The sequence below is a fragment of the Vanellus vanellus genome (genome assembly GCF_965231255.1).
Source record: "Vanellus vanellus genome assembly, chromosome: 23".
Classification (NCBI taxonomy): domain Eukaryota; kingdom Metazoa; phylum Chordata; class Aves; order Charadriiformes; family Charadriidae; genus Vanellus; species Vanellus vanellus.
The window spans coordinates 4,193,425-4,207,969 of record NC_138928.1 but is presented as its reverse complement, the minus strand read 5'-3'; the positions used below and the strand labels follow the sequence as shown (position 1 = coordinate 4,207,969).

The window sequence follows — 14,545 nt, the reverse complement described above, 5'->3', positions numbered from 1 at the left end:
GCTTGGTCTTCTCATCACGGCTTGGCCCTGGAGTTATTAAAGACACAGAGAAGCAACGGTCTCTCCACTGAAGCCAAGGAGTTAAATAACAGCTCCAGTGCAATCAACTTGCTTGGGAATGAGAGCATTTCAGAGGCCAATTGCTTTTATTTCCCATTGTCCTTCTGGTCTCGGCAAAGTGCCTCTATGGAGGCAAAATAGTCTGAGCACAGAGGCAGGACACAGCTCGAAGCCAGACCCTGGGAGATGGAAAGCACAACCTCCACCACGCATCACCTTAGAGGTAGCACAGACATAACCCCAGGGAAAGGGACAAGGGAGGATCTTTGCTCAGGAGCAGCTTGACACATAGCCCACTAGCACTGGTTTGGATGGCATTTGACAGTCGGTTCTGGACTTTGCTTGGAGATGGAAGAAGCCATGCCCGAGGCAAAGCGCTGGATGTAGCCAGCCAGCCCCTGCCTCTCGATAGCAAGGCTTACACAGAGAGAAAACCCACGCTAAAGGGTGCTTTTGTAGCAGCGGGGTTGCTTTTGATCCCCAGCCCTCTTTCCACCCAGTAGGCCCCGCTTTCATGCTCCAGTTTGCTCTGATGGCAAGCCCAGCCATTCATCCAGTACGTGGAGAGGATGTGGGATTGATTTCACAAGCTGGTGGACACACTGAGGACATCACAGTTACATGTGGGCACATTTTATTCTCTGGATGCACTCGCGCATTGTTTCTGCTCAACAGCCAAAGCTTTATTGATTCAAAATCATTACCCTTCTCCCCCACCCCCAGCACGCTTTATTTTTATGCTATGTACCCCCTTTCCCACCCCTCAACCACTCGTCCGCTTCCACCTTGAGTATTATCTCTGCTTGGAGTCTGTTTTCTCAGAAGAAGCCAACTGACAATTCATTCAAAAATTTTTTCTCCCAAGAACCATATAAATTACATGCAAAACATTGTACATAGAGATTAATATCAAAATGCAATACAGATCAGGTGCACTTTAAGCTGGACTCTAGGATATGGCAAACACACCAGGGTACATATTGCTTTGAAACCACCATTTTTTTTTTTTAATGTCATGCATACCACATAATATTCAGTCTTTTGTTTTGTATTTTTCTGTTTTTATACAAAAATACCAGTGCTTATTATACTTAGTTACTGGAAAAGAAAAACTCAGATCTGCGTGCCCTCTTCAAAAGAAAGTTTTGTTGTGAGAGCATTGGATAAATATATATACACACACAAATGTTGGTTTAATACTGTATATATATATTTATTTAAAGGGAGGAAATAAACTAAAGGCAGTTTTAGCCATGGGCTTTGCTGAACGAAAATTGTATTTTTTGTTGAGCAGGAGGACATCGGAGGCAGGACAGCCAGAGATCAGCCAGTCTTGGTGGCAGGGGACAGCCTTGGCAGAGAGATGCTGGAGAGGAGCAGCCAGGTACCAAGAAACACGCTGGCATTGCCCCGCAGCCTCGCTGGTTGGGGCAGGACCAGGAGAACAGTACCGCCCCGTCGCGGAGAGCTGGGTTTGCAGGAGGGTGGTTTATGGGTTGCATGCTCCACGGGTTGAAGATCTTGTAGGAGCTGGACCCAGCTGTGAGGAGTGATGGCAGGCAGGTACATGCGTCCTTCCCCCGAGAGGTACAGAAACCTGCAGGGACTCTTCTTTGAGGTGCTTGGTCCCTGCAGTGGTAGAGGGCAACAGGAGTTGGCAATGGCATCTTGGAGATGCCCTCCCTGGAGCTGGGATGGGGCTTTTCCATTCACCCCAACGTCACGTCACCCCGAGAAGCATTTCTAAAGGGGCTGAGCGCTACACGACGTCTAACTCCTCGGCTGGGGAAAGCCAAAGGCTGCCCATGCTAAAATTTGGTTTAGTTTTTTTCCTTCTTGAGATTGTTTCAAAATTTTCCTCAAAGCTTATTGCACAAAACCTTTGAAAATTAAGTATAACCCCTGTGCAAATAAAAGGAAACCTTATCACATAATACAAATGCCTAAAAATGCCTGTTCAGCAATGCACACAGGACGTGGTGTAATGTCTTTGGTACCAATCCGCCAATTTCTTTAACAGAAAACCACCACCACCACCAGAGACCCTACCGTTATTAAGAACTGGATGCAAAATTATGTTCAGAGTGTTTTAATAACAAAGCATTCCAAGGCAAGTTAACACGTATCACAGGGTATGACTTCGGTTCCTGTCTGGCATGGCACTCTCCCCCGTGCACACTTGTGGCCGTTCAAACAAAGCAAAATATAATAATATATATCTCCCCCTCTTTCAAGGCATGTTGCAGAGAGTCCCCAGAAGTTCGTGCTGCCGACCATGCCTTTCAGCGTAGAGCACCAATCTCCCCCAACTCTTTTGTAATGTCCTCAATAACTTAACCCAATAGTCATCTGCTGCCAGTATATCACTGAAACTAAATAGAAAAAAAAAAAAATACTTTACAGAAAAGATGTATGCACAATAAACGTTTATACTTTAAGCAACCAGCCATACCAACATAATTTATATAAAAAAACATTTGTGTCATCCAACTAACGTCTAGTATAAAGATGGCTGCTCAGAGAAAAGGAAGCTGACTGGCATCCAATCGCTGATACACGGAATTAGTTACCTGTCACTTTGAACTGCTGTCACGCAGTCACGCGCCATTGCAGACGCGGGACTCGAGATTTATTTATTTATTTTTCTTTAAACAAAATACATATGGCTGACGTAAAAATATCAGTTTCTGATCTAAAGAAAACTATATTTTTTTTTTGCATAATATTTATATATAATTATTTCTCCCCCTCCTAATATGGAAACTAGAACAACAAAAACATATCAACTAAAGAACAACCAGACCCTTGTGGCAACCTGCCAGTCACAGATTTCTGGGAGTGACTTTGAGAGCCTCCAAAGTTGGCTTTTTGTTGGTTTTCATTGGTTTAAGTCTTTTCTTTTTTAAAACAGGTCTGAGGTAATAAAAAAATATCAAAAGAAAAAAAAAATATCAGTGTGTTCCCCCCCAAAGTATTTAATAAATATTTATGTAAGCTTGTAAGAACACCATATTTTCATCTTTTTTTTTTTTTTTTTGCAAGTATTTAAAATAGAAAAAGTGATCTTTTAAGCAATGTCATCTTTAGTACAGAACCAAACCCCACAACCACCCCTTTTTGTCTTTCCTGTCACCACTAGTGGATAACCCAACACCCCCCTCATCCCCTGGTCCTGCCCAATGTAATTTTTCAGCTCGTGTGAAGAAGGAACAGGGAGGGCAATGATAGGTTTCTCTGCGCGGGCAGGAGGCTTGACACTGAATTTTCAATTGAGATGGGCAGTGGTGGCAATTTCTTCTTGCTGTTGGCAGTGTACGGAGCCCAACCTTCCCCCCCTTCACCAGCACCGAGGCAGGAGACTTGGGAGAAGGACCTTTCCTCAGCTAGCTGGGGCAGGAATGGGGCGACCTCATCCTTCCCTCCTCCTACCCCAAGGAAGGGACGAGTCAGTGCTGGGTTGGAAACAAAACAAAGACACTTGGTTTGTGTTGTCGTTTAAGGAACACTTATTTCTTGGCAAAGTACTGGGCCCTCACGTGGCAGGCGGTGCTGCAGGCAGTGCTCGAAGAAGGCACGGGAGATTCTGCTGTGCGTTCTTAAAGGAAAGAAAAGAAGAAACCAGCCAGCCCACCCTCTCGCTAAAGCTTCTCTGCTTCCAGGGATGGAGGCTGGGCAAAGACGATGATGTTGTACAGCCAGTTACAACCAGGTTCTCTCTGCTTCCAACCACACCAAATGGGACGAAGAAGAGAAGGCAGCAGAGCTTCCTCCAGCCATGCCTGCCTGGGGCCAGTAACCAGGGGTGCACCAGCAAGAGCCCACAGAGAAGAAACCAAGCCCAAGCAAAGCAAACTCCTGCCTCCTGCTCTGTCCCATGGATTCACAAGAGGGTCAGTTCAGAGCCAACTTGCCCAGGACACCTGGGGCCTCTGCTCCAAAAAAACAGGACTCTCACCAAATGGTTACAAGAGACTGAGGCAAGGCAGGATGCAAGGTGCAGAGATGACCTTCAAAAAAGCAGCAAGTGAGGCAAAGCCTCCATGCAGCACCTTTTCTGGAAGACCTGCAGCCAACCAACCTGCCACCTCTGCGAGGAACTGTCTCCACTGGCAAACCAGCTACAAAAGTGCTATGGAAAATCAAGGGTGCTCTCGCTGGCCATGGAGCCTTCTCTCCCTTCTACCACCTAAATAGACAACCTGAGTCACCCTTTCTATGATCTAGGAGTTGGCCCACTGTACTGCCAATAAATAACCTGATGCTTGTTCTCTGTTCAGCCTGCTAACGCTTCGGCAGCGATGTGCAGAGCTGGTGGGCACAGCTGGAGCATCCTCTAGGGTTCCTCAGCAGTTAACCAGAGCTTGTACTCCAAGGTTGAAGGATTATTTAACCCAAGAGTACAGACAAGCCATGACGGGCAAAAGTCCCTCTGCTCCCGATATCAGGAGCCGTTAAACCTTTGCAAGGCTCTCGCCAAAAGTTTCACAGCTGTTCAAAAGCTGAAGAGATGCATCTCTTAAGAATCCCCACAAAGGAGTTCCATTTCTCACAACCACCCCTCCACTGCCAGTTCACCTCCACCTTGCTTTGTAGAAAAATCAGAATCTTTTACATCCAGCAAGGTTACAGCCAAGTCCCCTTTGTTCCTTGTCTACCAATTCCTGCTTTGGAACAGAGAGAGAAAAGTGTGTGCACGCACACACAGAGGAGGAACTGTAAAGGCTCGGTACCATTTTTTCAAGGTGGAAGACTGGTGTACATCCCTGTATCTAGCAACCTGTGAGTAAACACCTTCCCCCTGGCTAGGTTTATTTATTTATTTATTTATTTTTAAATTTTCAGACTAGAGTGCTAAGTCCCCCACTTCCCACTGTGAAGTTACTGGGGGAAAATCCCACAAGCAAAGAACAAACCCCAACATTAGAAGAAAACCCTAAAGACCACAAGTGGAAAAAAAAAAAAAAAAGTAAAGTCACCAGTGCACCCCAGCACTCAGGCTGAGAGCGTGCATGTAAGACTACAACAATTTTAACTTTCTTTGAACATGCATTTTTCAAAGTGAAAACCCCCTATAGACGCATGGAGCCCAACTCTCAGAGAGGAAATAACCTGGCTGCTTCACTTGGGTGAGTACCACTGAAAATTAGGGATGGAGATGCACAAGTTTGGCTTAGCTTCTCTCCCAACACCCAGTATCGTGGTACTCTGGTTCCCACTGCAAAAATAATGGAAAAAAACAAAACAAACAAAACAAACCCCAAAACAAAACACCAAAATGATATACATATGAGCAGTTTGACACGAAGTGACCGCAGTGTGTGATCAGTTACTGGTGCCAATATCACACAGGGCGAGGGGCGAAGGTGGAGGAGGAGGAGGGGGGGTTCGAAGTTCTAAGGTCAAACCGATGTCTCCAAGCTGTGTAAGGGGCTTTCAGGCTCCGGGACGGTGACCTCAGCTTGATCGCTGTCCACTGCATTGTTATTTCTGTTGAGGGATGTAGATCCACCCAGGCTACCCCCACCTCGCTTTTTGAGTCCTTCAGTGTCGGGGTCGTCTTCAGCGCCGTCAAGGAATGGTGTTCGAGGCTCATCTTCCTCCAGGATGAACTCTGGGTGAGTCATGAAGTTATGGATGGAGCTTCTGGATTCAGGTTTCTCGAGGCCTTCATACAAGGAGCTACGGAACGCATTCACCACTTTGATCTGCCAGGAGGCGAGGAGCGTGGGGGATAAACAAAAGAGGGGTTAGTAGCAGCTACGAGAAGCCGGAGCTTTCAGGAGAAATTAAAAATAAATAATAAAGACACAATAAAACAAAAAGCACAACAACAACAACAGTCACCACCACTGAACAGACAGCTAAGTCAAAATGAGAGATCTATGGTGAACTAGGAGGGCCAACATGGATCAGACTCAGGCACTAGGTGTGTGATGGGGAATCAATCAACTATGGGGCGACTTCAGAAGCTGCAAGAAAAGACACAAAAAAAAAAAATATCTCAAAAACACAGATCACTTTGAATGAATGGAAGCCAAAATGCATTAGTTGTCATTATATGTGCGCACGCATATCTGTGTGTATAAACGAGGACAAAAAAAGTGGAACTACAACTCAAAAAAGAGGTGGGTTAGACAAACAGTGGGTTCACTTCAAGGCAAAAAAACTCTACTGTGGGAGCGACGTGTGTGTTTGTTCTATTTCATTTTTAGACCTATAGAAAAGAATTAGCTTTAAAAAGATGTCACAAACTTTTCAAGCCTGTGTGAAGCAGTAGGTCCAAGTGGATGCCATGACCAGTAAAACCGGACCCAGCTAAACATGCAAGAAGGAAGCCAGATCTGTGCAAGTTTCCCCACACAGCTGCCACCTGGATCCCGGAATGGAGCTCTGGATCTTTCCCTACACCGACATGCTGAAGAAGACCCAGCAGTTTCCAAGGTGGCTATTCGTTTGGATGCTCTGCATGAAAAACAATCTCAAACTTTGCTAGAAAGCCCGGCCACGCACCGCTCCTGTGAAACCCACAGGCTGTCAGCACCGCCAAAAGCCAGGCTCAATGTGGTACAAGCAGGAGATGCAGAGCCCGGTTTGGACAACCAGGGTATGGCTCTGCTACCTCCATCGCACTGGAAGGCAGAGGTTTGGAAACAAGCCTGGACGGTGGCTAACAGTGGATTCACTGCTTCCTCCAGGTCCTCTGGAAATCCAACCTTGAACTTGTTTAGTTCTCACCCTCCCTTACAGCCAAGTCATAATCGTTCGGTCGGATGGGTGACAAGTGTCAGATCCAGCGAACGAAGGGGCGGGAGGCGGCAGCGCCGTGGGGCTGCCGCAGACCTCTTCACCCCAGTGCAGATGCTGGTATGCACGAGACAACCAACACGTGCACCTCGGGAGTGGCAGAGCACTCCAGCTCTCATGGATGACTCAGGGCTATAATCGCTCAAAAGATGTCAAAAGGCATAAACTGAAGGAGAGCGATGCAATGTGTGGGCTTTTGAAGCAGAGCCAACAAACCAAGCAGCTGAAGGTCTCCCAAGCTGTAGAGGACCTGGTGAAATCACACATGGCTTTGCCTGTTACTGCAAAGCCGAGAGCTGCCCACCACACAGTGCCCTCCAAAGCATCCCTCGGGTTGCTCTGTTGTGTCTTACAGCGATGCTCTCCCCCCGCTGACTCTTTCAGGCCAGAGCCAGTACATTGCCTCTCTCCAGAGGTCCCCCATCCTGCTGCAGCAGGTCACACCAGCACCCTCCTGCCTCGTGGCACCCTCCCAGTCACCTCCCTTTATAGAGGAAGCTACTGACAAAAGTTGTCAGCAGGGACCACCCATCTTGCGCAAGCTCTTGTGTGTTTTATGGAAGCAATAAAAGCCTTTGCTCTGTTAAACAGCATTCATCTGGGACCAGGAGATCTGCTCAACTCCTCCTCTCGGAAGGAGGTGCCCCCAGACCACTTTAAGACTTTGTTCAGCAAAGCTGGGTGCAGCGGAGAAGTAGGTAACAGTGTCAGTCGTCCTGCTCTGCTTCCTGCCCATGGAAGCAGCACTGCTACTCATGAGCAACCTCAACCTGCTCCCGATGCCCAAGGAACCCAGTCCCCACCCGTGTCCCCTGCCTGCTCTCATGGTGTCACTGGGGACTGAAGCAGGGCACAAAAGGGAGGAGAGGCGTGGATCCCACAAAAGGTGTGCTCCTCCCCAGCATCCCTATGCGACACCCTGGAGAGCCTCCACGGCACTCAGCGGGTGGCTGAGGGAGCGGAGAGCGTGCCGAGCTGCTGGAGGGACGATTCAGACATGCCCTTGCAAGCTGATGAGGCAAACAAAGGTACGTGTGTGTTCTGCTGTTTCTTTGCGAATGGGCTGCAGATCTGGTGGGTGAGCAGAGACGACACCCCTCTTCCTGGTGAGATGAGCCGGGTTAAAGTGTCCACCTTGGTCTGGCACACGGGCAGGCTGGGAGGGAAGTCACCAACCAGCACAGCCAGCGAGAGCCTCCTACGGATCTTTGGTCTCAGCACAAACGGCACTCACAAAACAAGTCCAGAGAAGTTACTCAAAGAAGAGTCTTGTGCCTGGAACCCTGGAGATTTTACCTGCAAGATGTTCCAGGCTTCCCCTCTCACGAGGGACCCCCTTCTGAGTCTGCTCTCCATCTGGCTCAAAGATGGTGCTGCACCACAGGGGGCAGCAATGTGGCATCCCCCTGGCACAGGCTCAGCACACCCTGGCTAGAAACAAACGAGCCGGCTCTTGCACGCACACACGGACCGGCACGCACACGTGAGCTGGATGACAGACCCTCATGAGGAGATGAGCGTGGGCCAGGTACCCCCCATGATGCTGGAGCACCAGCTGGCCTGTGAAAATGGAAAGTTTACGTAGCTGGGAACAGAAAATGTGTTTGCTGCACTAAAGACCACAGTAAGATCCTGGATAAATTCAGTGTTCAGCATGAATGCACAGGACGAGGGAGACCGCCAAGCAGGCCACCTTCTACCAAGACTGACAATCTGCCACATCACCAACGTCTTGAAAACAGCAACTGCAAGCACTGACAAAAAGCACTGACCCCTAAAATGCAGTGTGCAAAACCAATTAAACCAAGTATAACCAACCCGAATGAGCTAACGAGAGCCTAGGTGACTGCCAACACAACTAGGTGGTCAGTCTAGGACAAGCTCAGAGGAAGGAGTAGCTTCACAGAAGTGCTCTCTGCTCCACCACCTCAAGCAGCGGTGAGTTCACACCACTGCTTTCAGTTCCACCAATAACTTCTGCTCCAGCTTTCCTCAGCTTTTCTTACTTTGATTTAACCATCTCTGTCAGCAGCTGCTGTGAAATTAATTCAGCTGTTCCCTGGTCACGGGAACTTAACAGCAAGTAAACGTGTTTGGAACGAGCCAGGCAGTGCAAACAATGACCCGACCAAGCTGAAAGCCCACCGACCCTCTGCCCATGGTCAGGCCCACATCTCCTCTCCACCCAAGCCCTTCACAGCCTGCATAACCTGCAAGCTTGGAATTTATTCTCATTTCACACCGTCATTGCAGCACCACAATGTGGCAGGCAAACCCCAGTGCTCCCACGGAGGTGGAAATTACATCTCTTGCATGAAGCCAGCATCAGCTCCACCGCTGACTGCTGCTTTGCTTCGCCCAGCTCCCGCCAACCAGGGCAAAACCCCCAAATGAGACCAGCTCAGCTCTGCAAACCATCTTCTGCCGGTCCTTCCTGAGACCTCCCTCTCCTCCATCGCCCCGACTGGGACACAGCAGGAGCGGCTGCCGAGCTCTAGCCCTGGAGAAACTCATGCCACCGAGCAAAGTGGAAGACAGAGGGACACCATTAATCTGTAATGGAGGGAAGTGGAGCTTTGAGAGAGAGGGAAGGGAAGCAGCAGAGGGAAATAGAGAAAAGTCTAGGCAGAAAACAGAGGGAAGACTTGGCGACCTGGGTTAGCTCCTGCTAAAGTTGTTTGCTGCCTGGAAGGGCACAAGCTATCCAAGTTATCTATTCCCTTGCTGCAAATCGGGGAGGACATTAATCCACAGACTGCAAAAAAAACTGCGTTTTGGTTTTGTCCACCCAAGCCCGCTACCCTGAGACCCCTCTAAGCAGGTTTTCTTCCGATTAGAAAGTCTTGGTGGTGCACAGATGCAGTCAGGAGCAGAAGGCAGCGGCGCTGCTTCAGAAACACTGGGGTTAAACGAAATTAAGTTCAAGCATCAGTGTCGGCTAAATAGAGAGAAAACAAAATTATCAGGAATTCTCTCTTCTCTCCCACAGTGCATAAACAGTGGAAACTGAAAGTTATGCAAAAATTCACCACGGATATTTCTTGAATAAGAGGAGAACACAGAAAATGACTGTGCAATAAAAAAGCCAATTATCCAGGAAAGATACACTACCTACTCACAGCTTGGCACAGCCCTGCAGAGAGAATTCACGCTCACGTGCTCACAAGCTCATATATGCAGCTCACAACGAACACAGAGAGGGGCACTGCACCAGAGAGGGCTTTTCTTTGGTCTGGAAACCCCCTGCTAGATCCAGGATCCAGCTTTGCCACTGATGTTCAGTAGGACCATGTTTGTCTGTCTCCGTTCGCATGCAGAGAGTCGCGTGTCTCTGCATACACTGAGAACCAGCGTGTGCAGAACGAGCCGGGCACCGATGAGCCACTGCAATGGGGCAGCGATGCTCTGGCTACGATAGGGGACCAGCGGAGCCCTGTGCTGTCCCCGCAGAGCTCCAGGGCAGCAAAAGGCACGCTTATGTGCGCAGGCTCACTCAGCTCAATCTCGCACGGCATGCAAGTTCACAGGCGGGACCAGAGGAGGCTGCTTGCTTACAAGCCAGCTCTGAAACAGCGGGCTGAGCTGCAGGTGAGCGGCTTCGAGCAGCTCCAATGTGTCACCACCGGCCAGCTGAACTATGGTAACTGGCTGCTCTCACACACCGTCCAACCTCCCAACCAAGGCAGGAGCAAAGACCCCTTCTCACACGTATGCAAGAGGCAGAGAGCACACAAGCAGCCTGTTACCACGGCTCAGCCGACCCCAGTAGTACACTAACTGCTGTGGGAAGGTCCAAGCGGCCACTCTGCCTCCAAACAGATTTACAGCTTCGGTAAAGCAACGCCTCTGCCCATCCCTGCCCTCCTGGGGCATCCTGGGGCTGGGCAGAGCCGCATCGGAAAGAAACGGCAGCTTTTGGGTGCAGCATGCCCTTTTCACAGCAATGCTTTTAGTTGCTTATGAACACAGGGTTCTTTTAACAAGAACCACCAATTTTCGCACCCCTCAGGAGGGTGGACTCATGTGTCAGTCCTGCAAAGGAGGAGAAGAGGTAAAAATGGAGGAAGCAACAAGGACTGCAGGGGGGAAAGGACCAGAAAGCATCATAAACTTGTTGAAGATGCAACAGCATAAGAACTTTTTTTTTGTGTGTTTTTTTGTTTGTTTGTTTTTTAAATGCTCTCCCACCCCATCCTTCATTTTGGAAATCAGTGTGCGAGTCAAGGGTTAGAGGGAGAGAGAACAGGCTGGGTTAGGTTGGTGCAGGTGCTCTCTGTGGTTATTAGAAGTCATGCATTGTAATAGACTATCACTCACTGCCCGCAGGAGGAGATGCAGCAGCAGCAGCAACAGCAGAAGTGGTGGGAGTGGAATTGACGGAGGAAAGAGCTACATGGGTTGGGCTAGAAACATTTTTTACATCGTGGTGCTGGCTCACGATGGAAGGCTGTCTCCTGAGGGCTCCCTGCAAAGAGGAGGCGCCGGTCTGGAATGTGTAAACTACGTCCATCTGCAAAGAACCAGAGAGTGAGATAGCGTCGCCCCGGCCAGAGACAGGGAGAGGGGTCAGGGATGGAGGGGAGCAGGGAGGTTGGGCAGACACACAGGGACAGGAAGGAAGAAGGAGGACGGAGAGGTGGGGAGAGGGGAGGAGAGAGGAGAGAGTCCCCCCCCAACCCCGCGCTCCCATAAACCCACACCGGGTTCGGCTGTTTTTTCTGGGAGCAGAGGAGAGGTCGGCTTCCAGCCTCTGCCCCGCTCCCGCAGACACGAGAGGGGCAGGGTTTATCCCACCACCAAGCAAGAGACTGCAGTGGGAGGGAGCAACAGAGGAAACACCTTGGGTTATCCCAACAATCTGCAGGAGGAGCAGAGAAAGAGAGAGGGTGAGCAGAGGTGTGAGCTGGCAGCTGGTGGTCCAGAAAACTGTACTGGGAAAGGGTTTCCGGTCCCTCAGCTACACGGGATGTACACGTGAGGGACTGAGTCCTGGGACACACCATGTGCCCACAGGTCCTGCGGCAGCCAGCCGTGCTGGAAGACGTTTCAGCCTCTCTGCCAGGCTCACGGCTCTGCGCAGGGCTGGGAAGCAGAGCCGGTAGGGAGGGCAGGGATGCGGCAAGGTAGCACCCTTGGTGGTGGGGCACAGTTGCTCTATGGATGCACACAGAGGCTGGTGGAACCGAGCAGCAGCTGGGTGCTGCCGTGGCTTCCCAGAAACTTCACAGCAGGATTGTCCCCAGCCCTGTGCCAGCCAGCCCGCTGGCAGAGCGCACAGCCCTGCGCCACCCCGGCTTGCCCACCTTGGCCACACGGCTCCTCGGGAAGGGGCACCTCCTCTGGACCCCTGTGCAGCTCTAGTTCACCCTGGAGGTATTTTACATGCTGCTTCACTCCCTTCCTCAGTCTGATCTCCCTCCACAGAGGGACTCTCTTTTCCCCGGCGCACCGGGCTGGCCCACGGGGAAGAGCCCTGTGCTCTTGCTTAGGACACGCTGACTGGGGACAGAAGCCCCAAGGCGCTAGGGTTGGACCTGGTGGCTGCTCTGCTCGATGCACGGGGCACTACAAACAGGAAAGGACTTGCTAGAGAGGCTCCAGGACGTGCCAGCGTCCAGGAGCATCCTTCATGTTGCAAGAGCTTGTTTCAGCCCAGGTCCACCACGGCTGGAGGGAGATACCTCGGAGGCTCTGGGCTCCATGCCTGGCTGCTGGTACTGCAGCCATTCATGCCTATCAGGCCTCCAACACATCTGGACTGCCTCCCAAACAGCCCAGTGCTCCCAGCACATCTTTCATGTGAATGAACCAGAGCGAGCTGGCAGCTCAGCCCCCCGCAGTGCCCATGACCAGCTCTGCCCTGCGCCCCTAGAAGAGCCCGGCCATCCCTCACCTTGAAATCATCAAGGCAACGTCTCACAGAGGAGAAGCAAAAGTTAACCCGGCACAACACAGCTGCTGTGCTTGCTCCAGTCCCCCTGCCTGGGCCATTTTGGTTATCTCCATTCGTGGGAGGGCCAGAGGAGGAAGAATGGCAGGTAACACAGCAGCCCCGCACGCCAGGGGCCACTGGGGACCTGCAGCTCTTCTCCATGGGGCAGCTCTGCCCAGGCCTTGAGGAAAGACGAGGGACAGTGACCTCGCTGCGGGGAGCATTCCCTGCCCTGCCCAGCCAGCAGGCTGAGGGAGCAAAAATACATCTTTTCAGGAGAAAGTGAGTCAAGGAGAAACAGTGGATGTAAAAACCATATTAACAAATAGATTCTCCTCCTCTTCTGTGCTGTGGGGCCAAGAGCTCCAGGCAAGGAGCCCAGAGAGCTGGCAGGGAGGGGTGGCAAGAGCTGTCAGCCAAAGGGCCCTTGGGAAGAATGGAGAGCTGCAGAGGAGTGAGACTGGAGAGGGTCTCGTGCAGGCAGACCCCTCCTGGGCACCTTTTCCCTGGGAGAGGCGTCCCAGCAGCAACCAAGAGCAACTTCAACGGCTGCACAACTCGCCAAGAGCCCGTGTGGCTCCGTGTGTCCCCCCCCGCCTCTCCCAGCTTCCGAGCCCCCTCCCCTGCTGCGTGAGGTGCCCATCAGCAGCACATCCAGCCTCCTGCAGACCAGCCTGGCCTCAGGCTGCAGGACACCGTGCTCTGCAGCAGAACAGATCCGTGCCTCCCCCCACCCCGAGCCATCCCGAACAGCCAGGCTGTCCTGGTTCCCCAACCAGGGCAGACCCAGAAAGGCACAGGTGGTGGGAGAAGTCCAGCTCAGGAGGCGATGGCATCCTCCGAGCAGCAGCCGGCGCCTCTTTCCAGGCAGATCCCCTGGAGAGAAAGAGAGAGAAAGAAAGAGAGAGAGAGAAGGAAGAGCCCCACGGTACCTGCGTCTGTATCCTGTTGAGACCCCTGAACCACAGGATCTGCCCGCGCCGCAGCTCCATTTCAGCATGGTCGATCTCATCCACGTCTTCAGGCAGCTCCTCCTCTGGGATCTCCTCCTTGGTGATGCCGTGCCCAGCTTCCTTCAGGAACTTCAGGTGGCTGGTTGGGACAGTGCAGATCAGCTGGGGAGAGGCAGGGAGAGAGCAGCTCCTTAGCCTGCAGGCTATGGCAGCACGGAGCCTACTGCCAGCCTCGACCAAGGGGGAGCATTCCTTCAGCGAGCTGCCAGGGACTCAGCCGAGAGATGCCAGGACGCAGCCAAGAGAGGCCACCGCTGGATGGATTTGCCCCACTGCAAGCAAGGTGGGAACGAGGAGTAGATTAGCAACCTCCTTGCCTCACTGCTGGCACGGTACTGGGAGGGAGCATCACCCCCTTCCAAAGCTGCCTTGAATAAATAAACTCTGGGCAGAGCAAGGGCAGCAAGGCAGCGGGAAGGGAAAGGCAGGCTGGGCTGCGAGCATGCTGTGGCATGGAGGCATGGGGTATGTTTTTCAGACTGGGTCTTACCTGGCCCCAGAGGAGCTCTCCCACTCCGATAAAAATACACCAGAACCACTGGCTCAAGGTGAGCCCAGAGCAGCTGAATGGCTTCCCACCAAACTCCACAATGATGATCTACAGCACAGGAGAGAACAAGTCACACACCGGCAAGCTCCAGGGGCTGCGTGGCACAGCCATGGGATGAAAAGGTCCCCAAGAGCCACACATCTTTTTCCCCCTTCTTGGGAGTGTGAGAGGAGCAAGGACCTCACA

The 14,545-nt window shown here is 51.4% G+C and overlaps 1 protein-coding gene across 1 annotated transcript in view; it reads right to left on the bottom strand.

The window, feature by feature from the left end:
• Positions 1-2,133: 2,133 nt before the first annotated feature.
• ATP2B4 (ATPase plasma membrane Ca2+ transporting 4) overlaps positions 2,134-14,545 on the bottom strand; it is a 47,729-nt gene continuing 35,317 nt past the window's right edge. Inside the window, exons 19-22 of the mRNA XM_082494720.1 lie at positions 14,300-14,407; positions 13,729-13,911; positions 11,285-11,374; positions 2,134-5,765 (exon numbers count right to left, since the gene is read on the bottom strand). Coding sequence (XP_082350846.1) covers positions 5,460-5,765; positions 11,285-11,374; positions 13,729-13,911; positions 14,300-14,407 — 687 coding nt within the window. The 3' untranslated portion in view covers positions 2,134-5,459. The remainder of the gene's footprint in view (positions 5,766-11,284; positions 11,375-13,728; positions 13,912-14,299; positions 14,408-14,545) is intronic.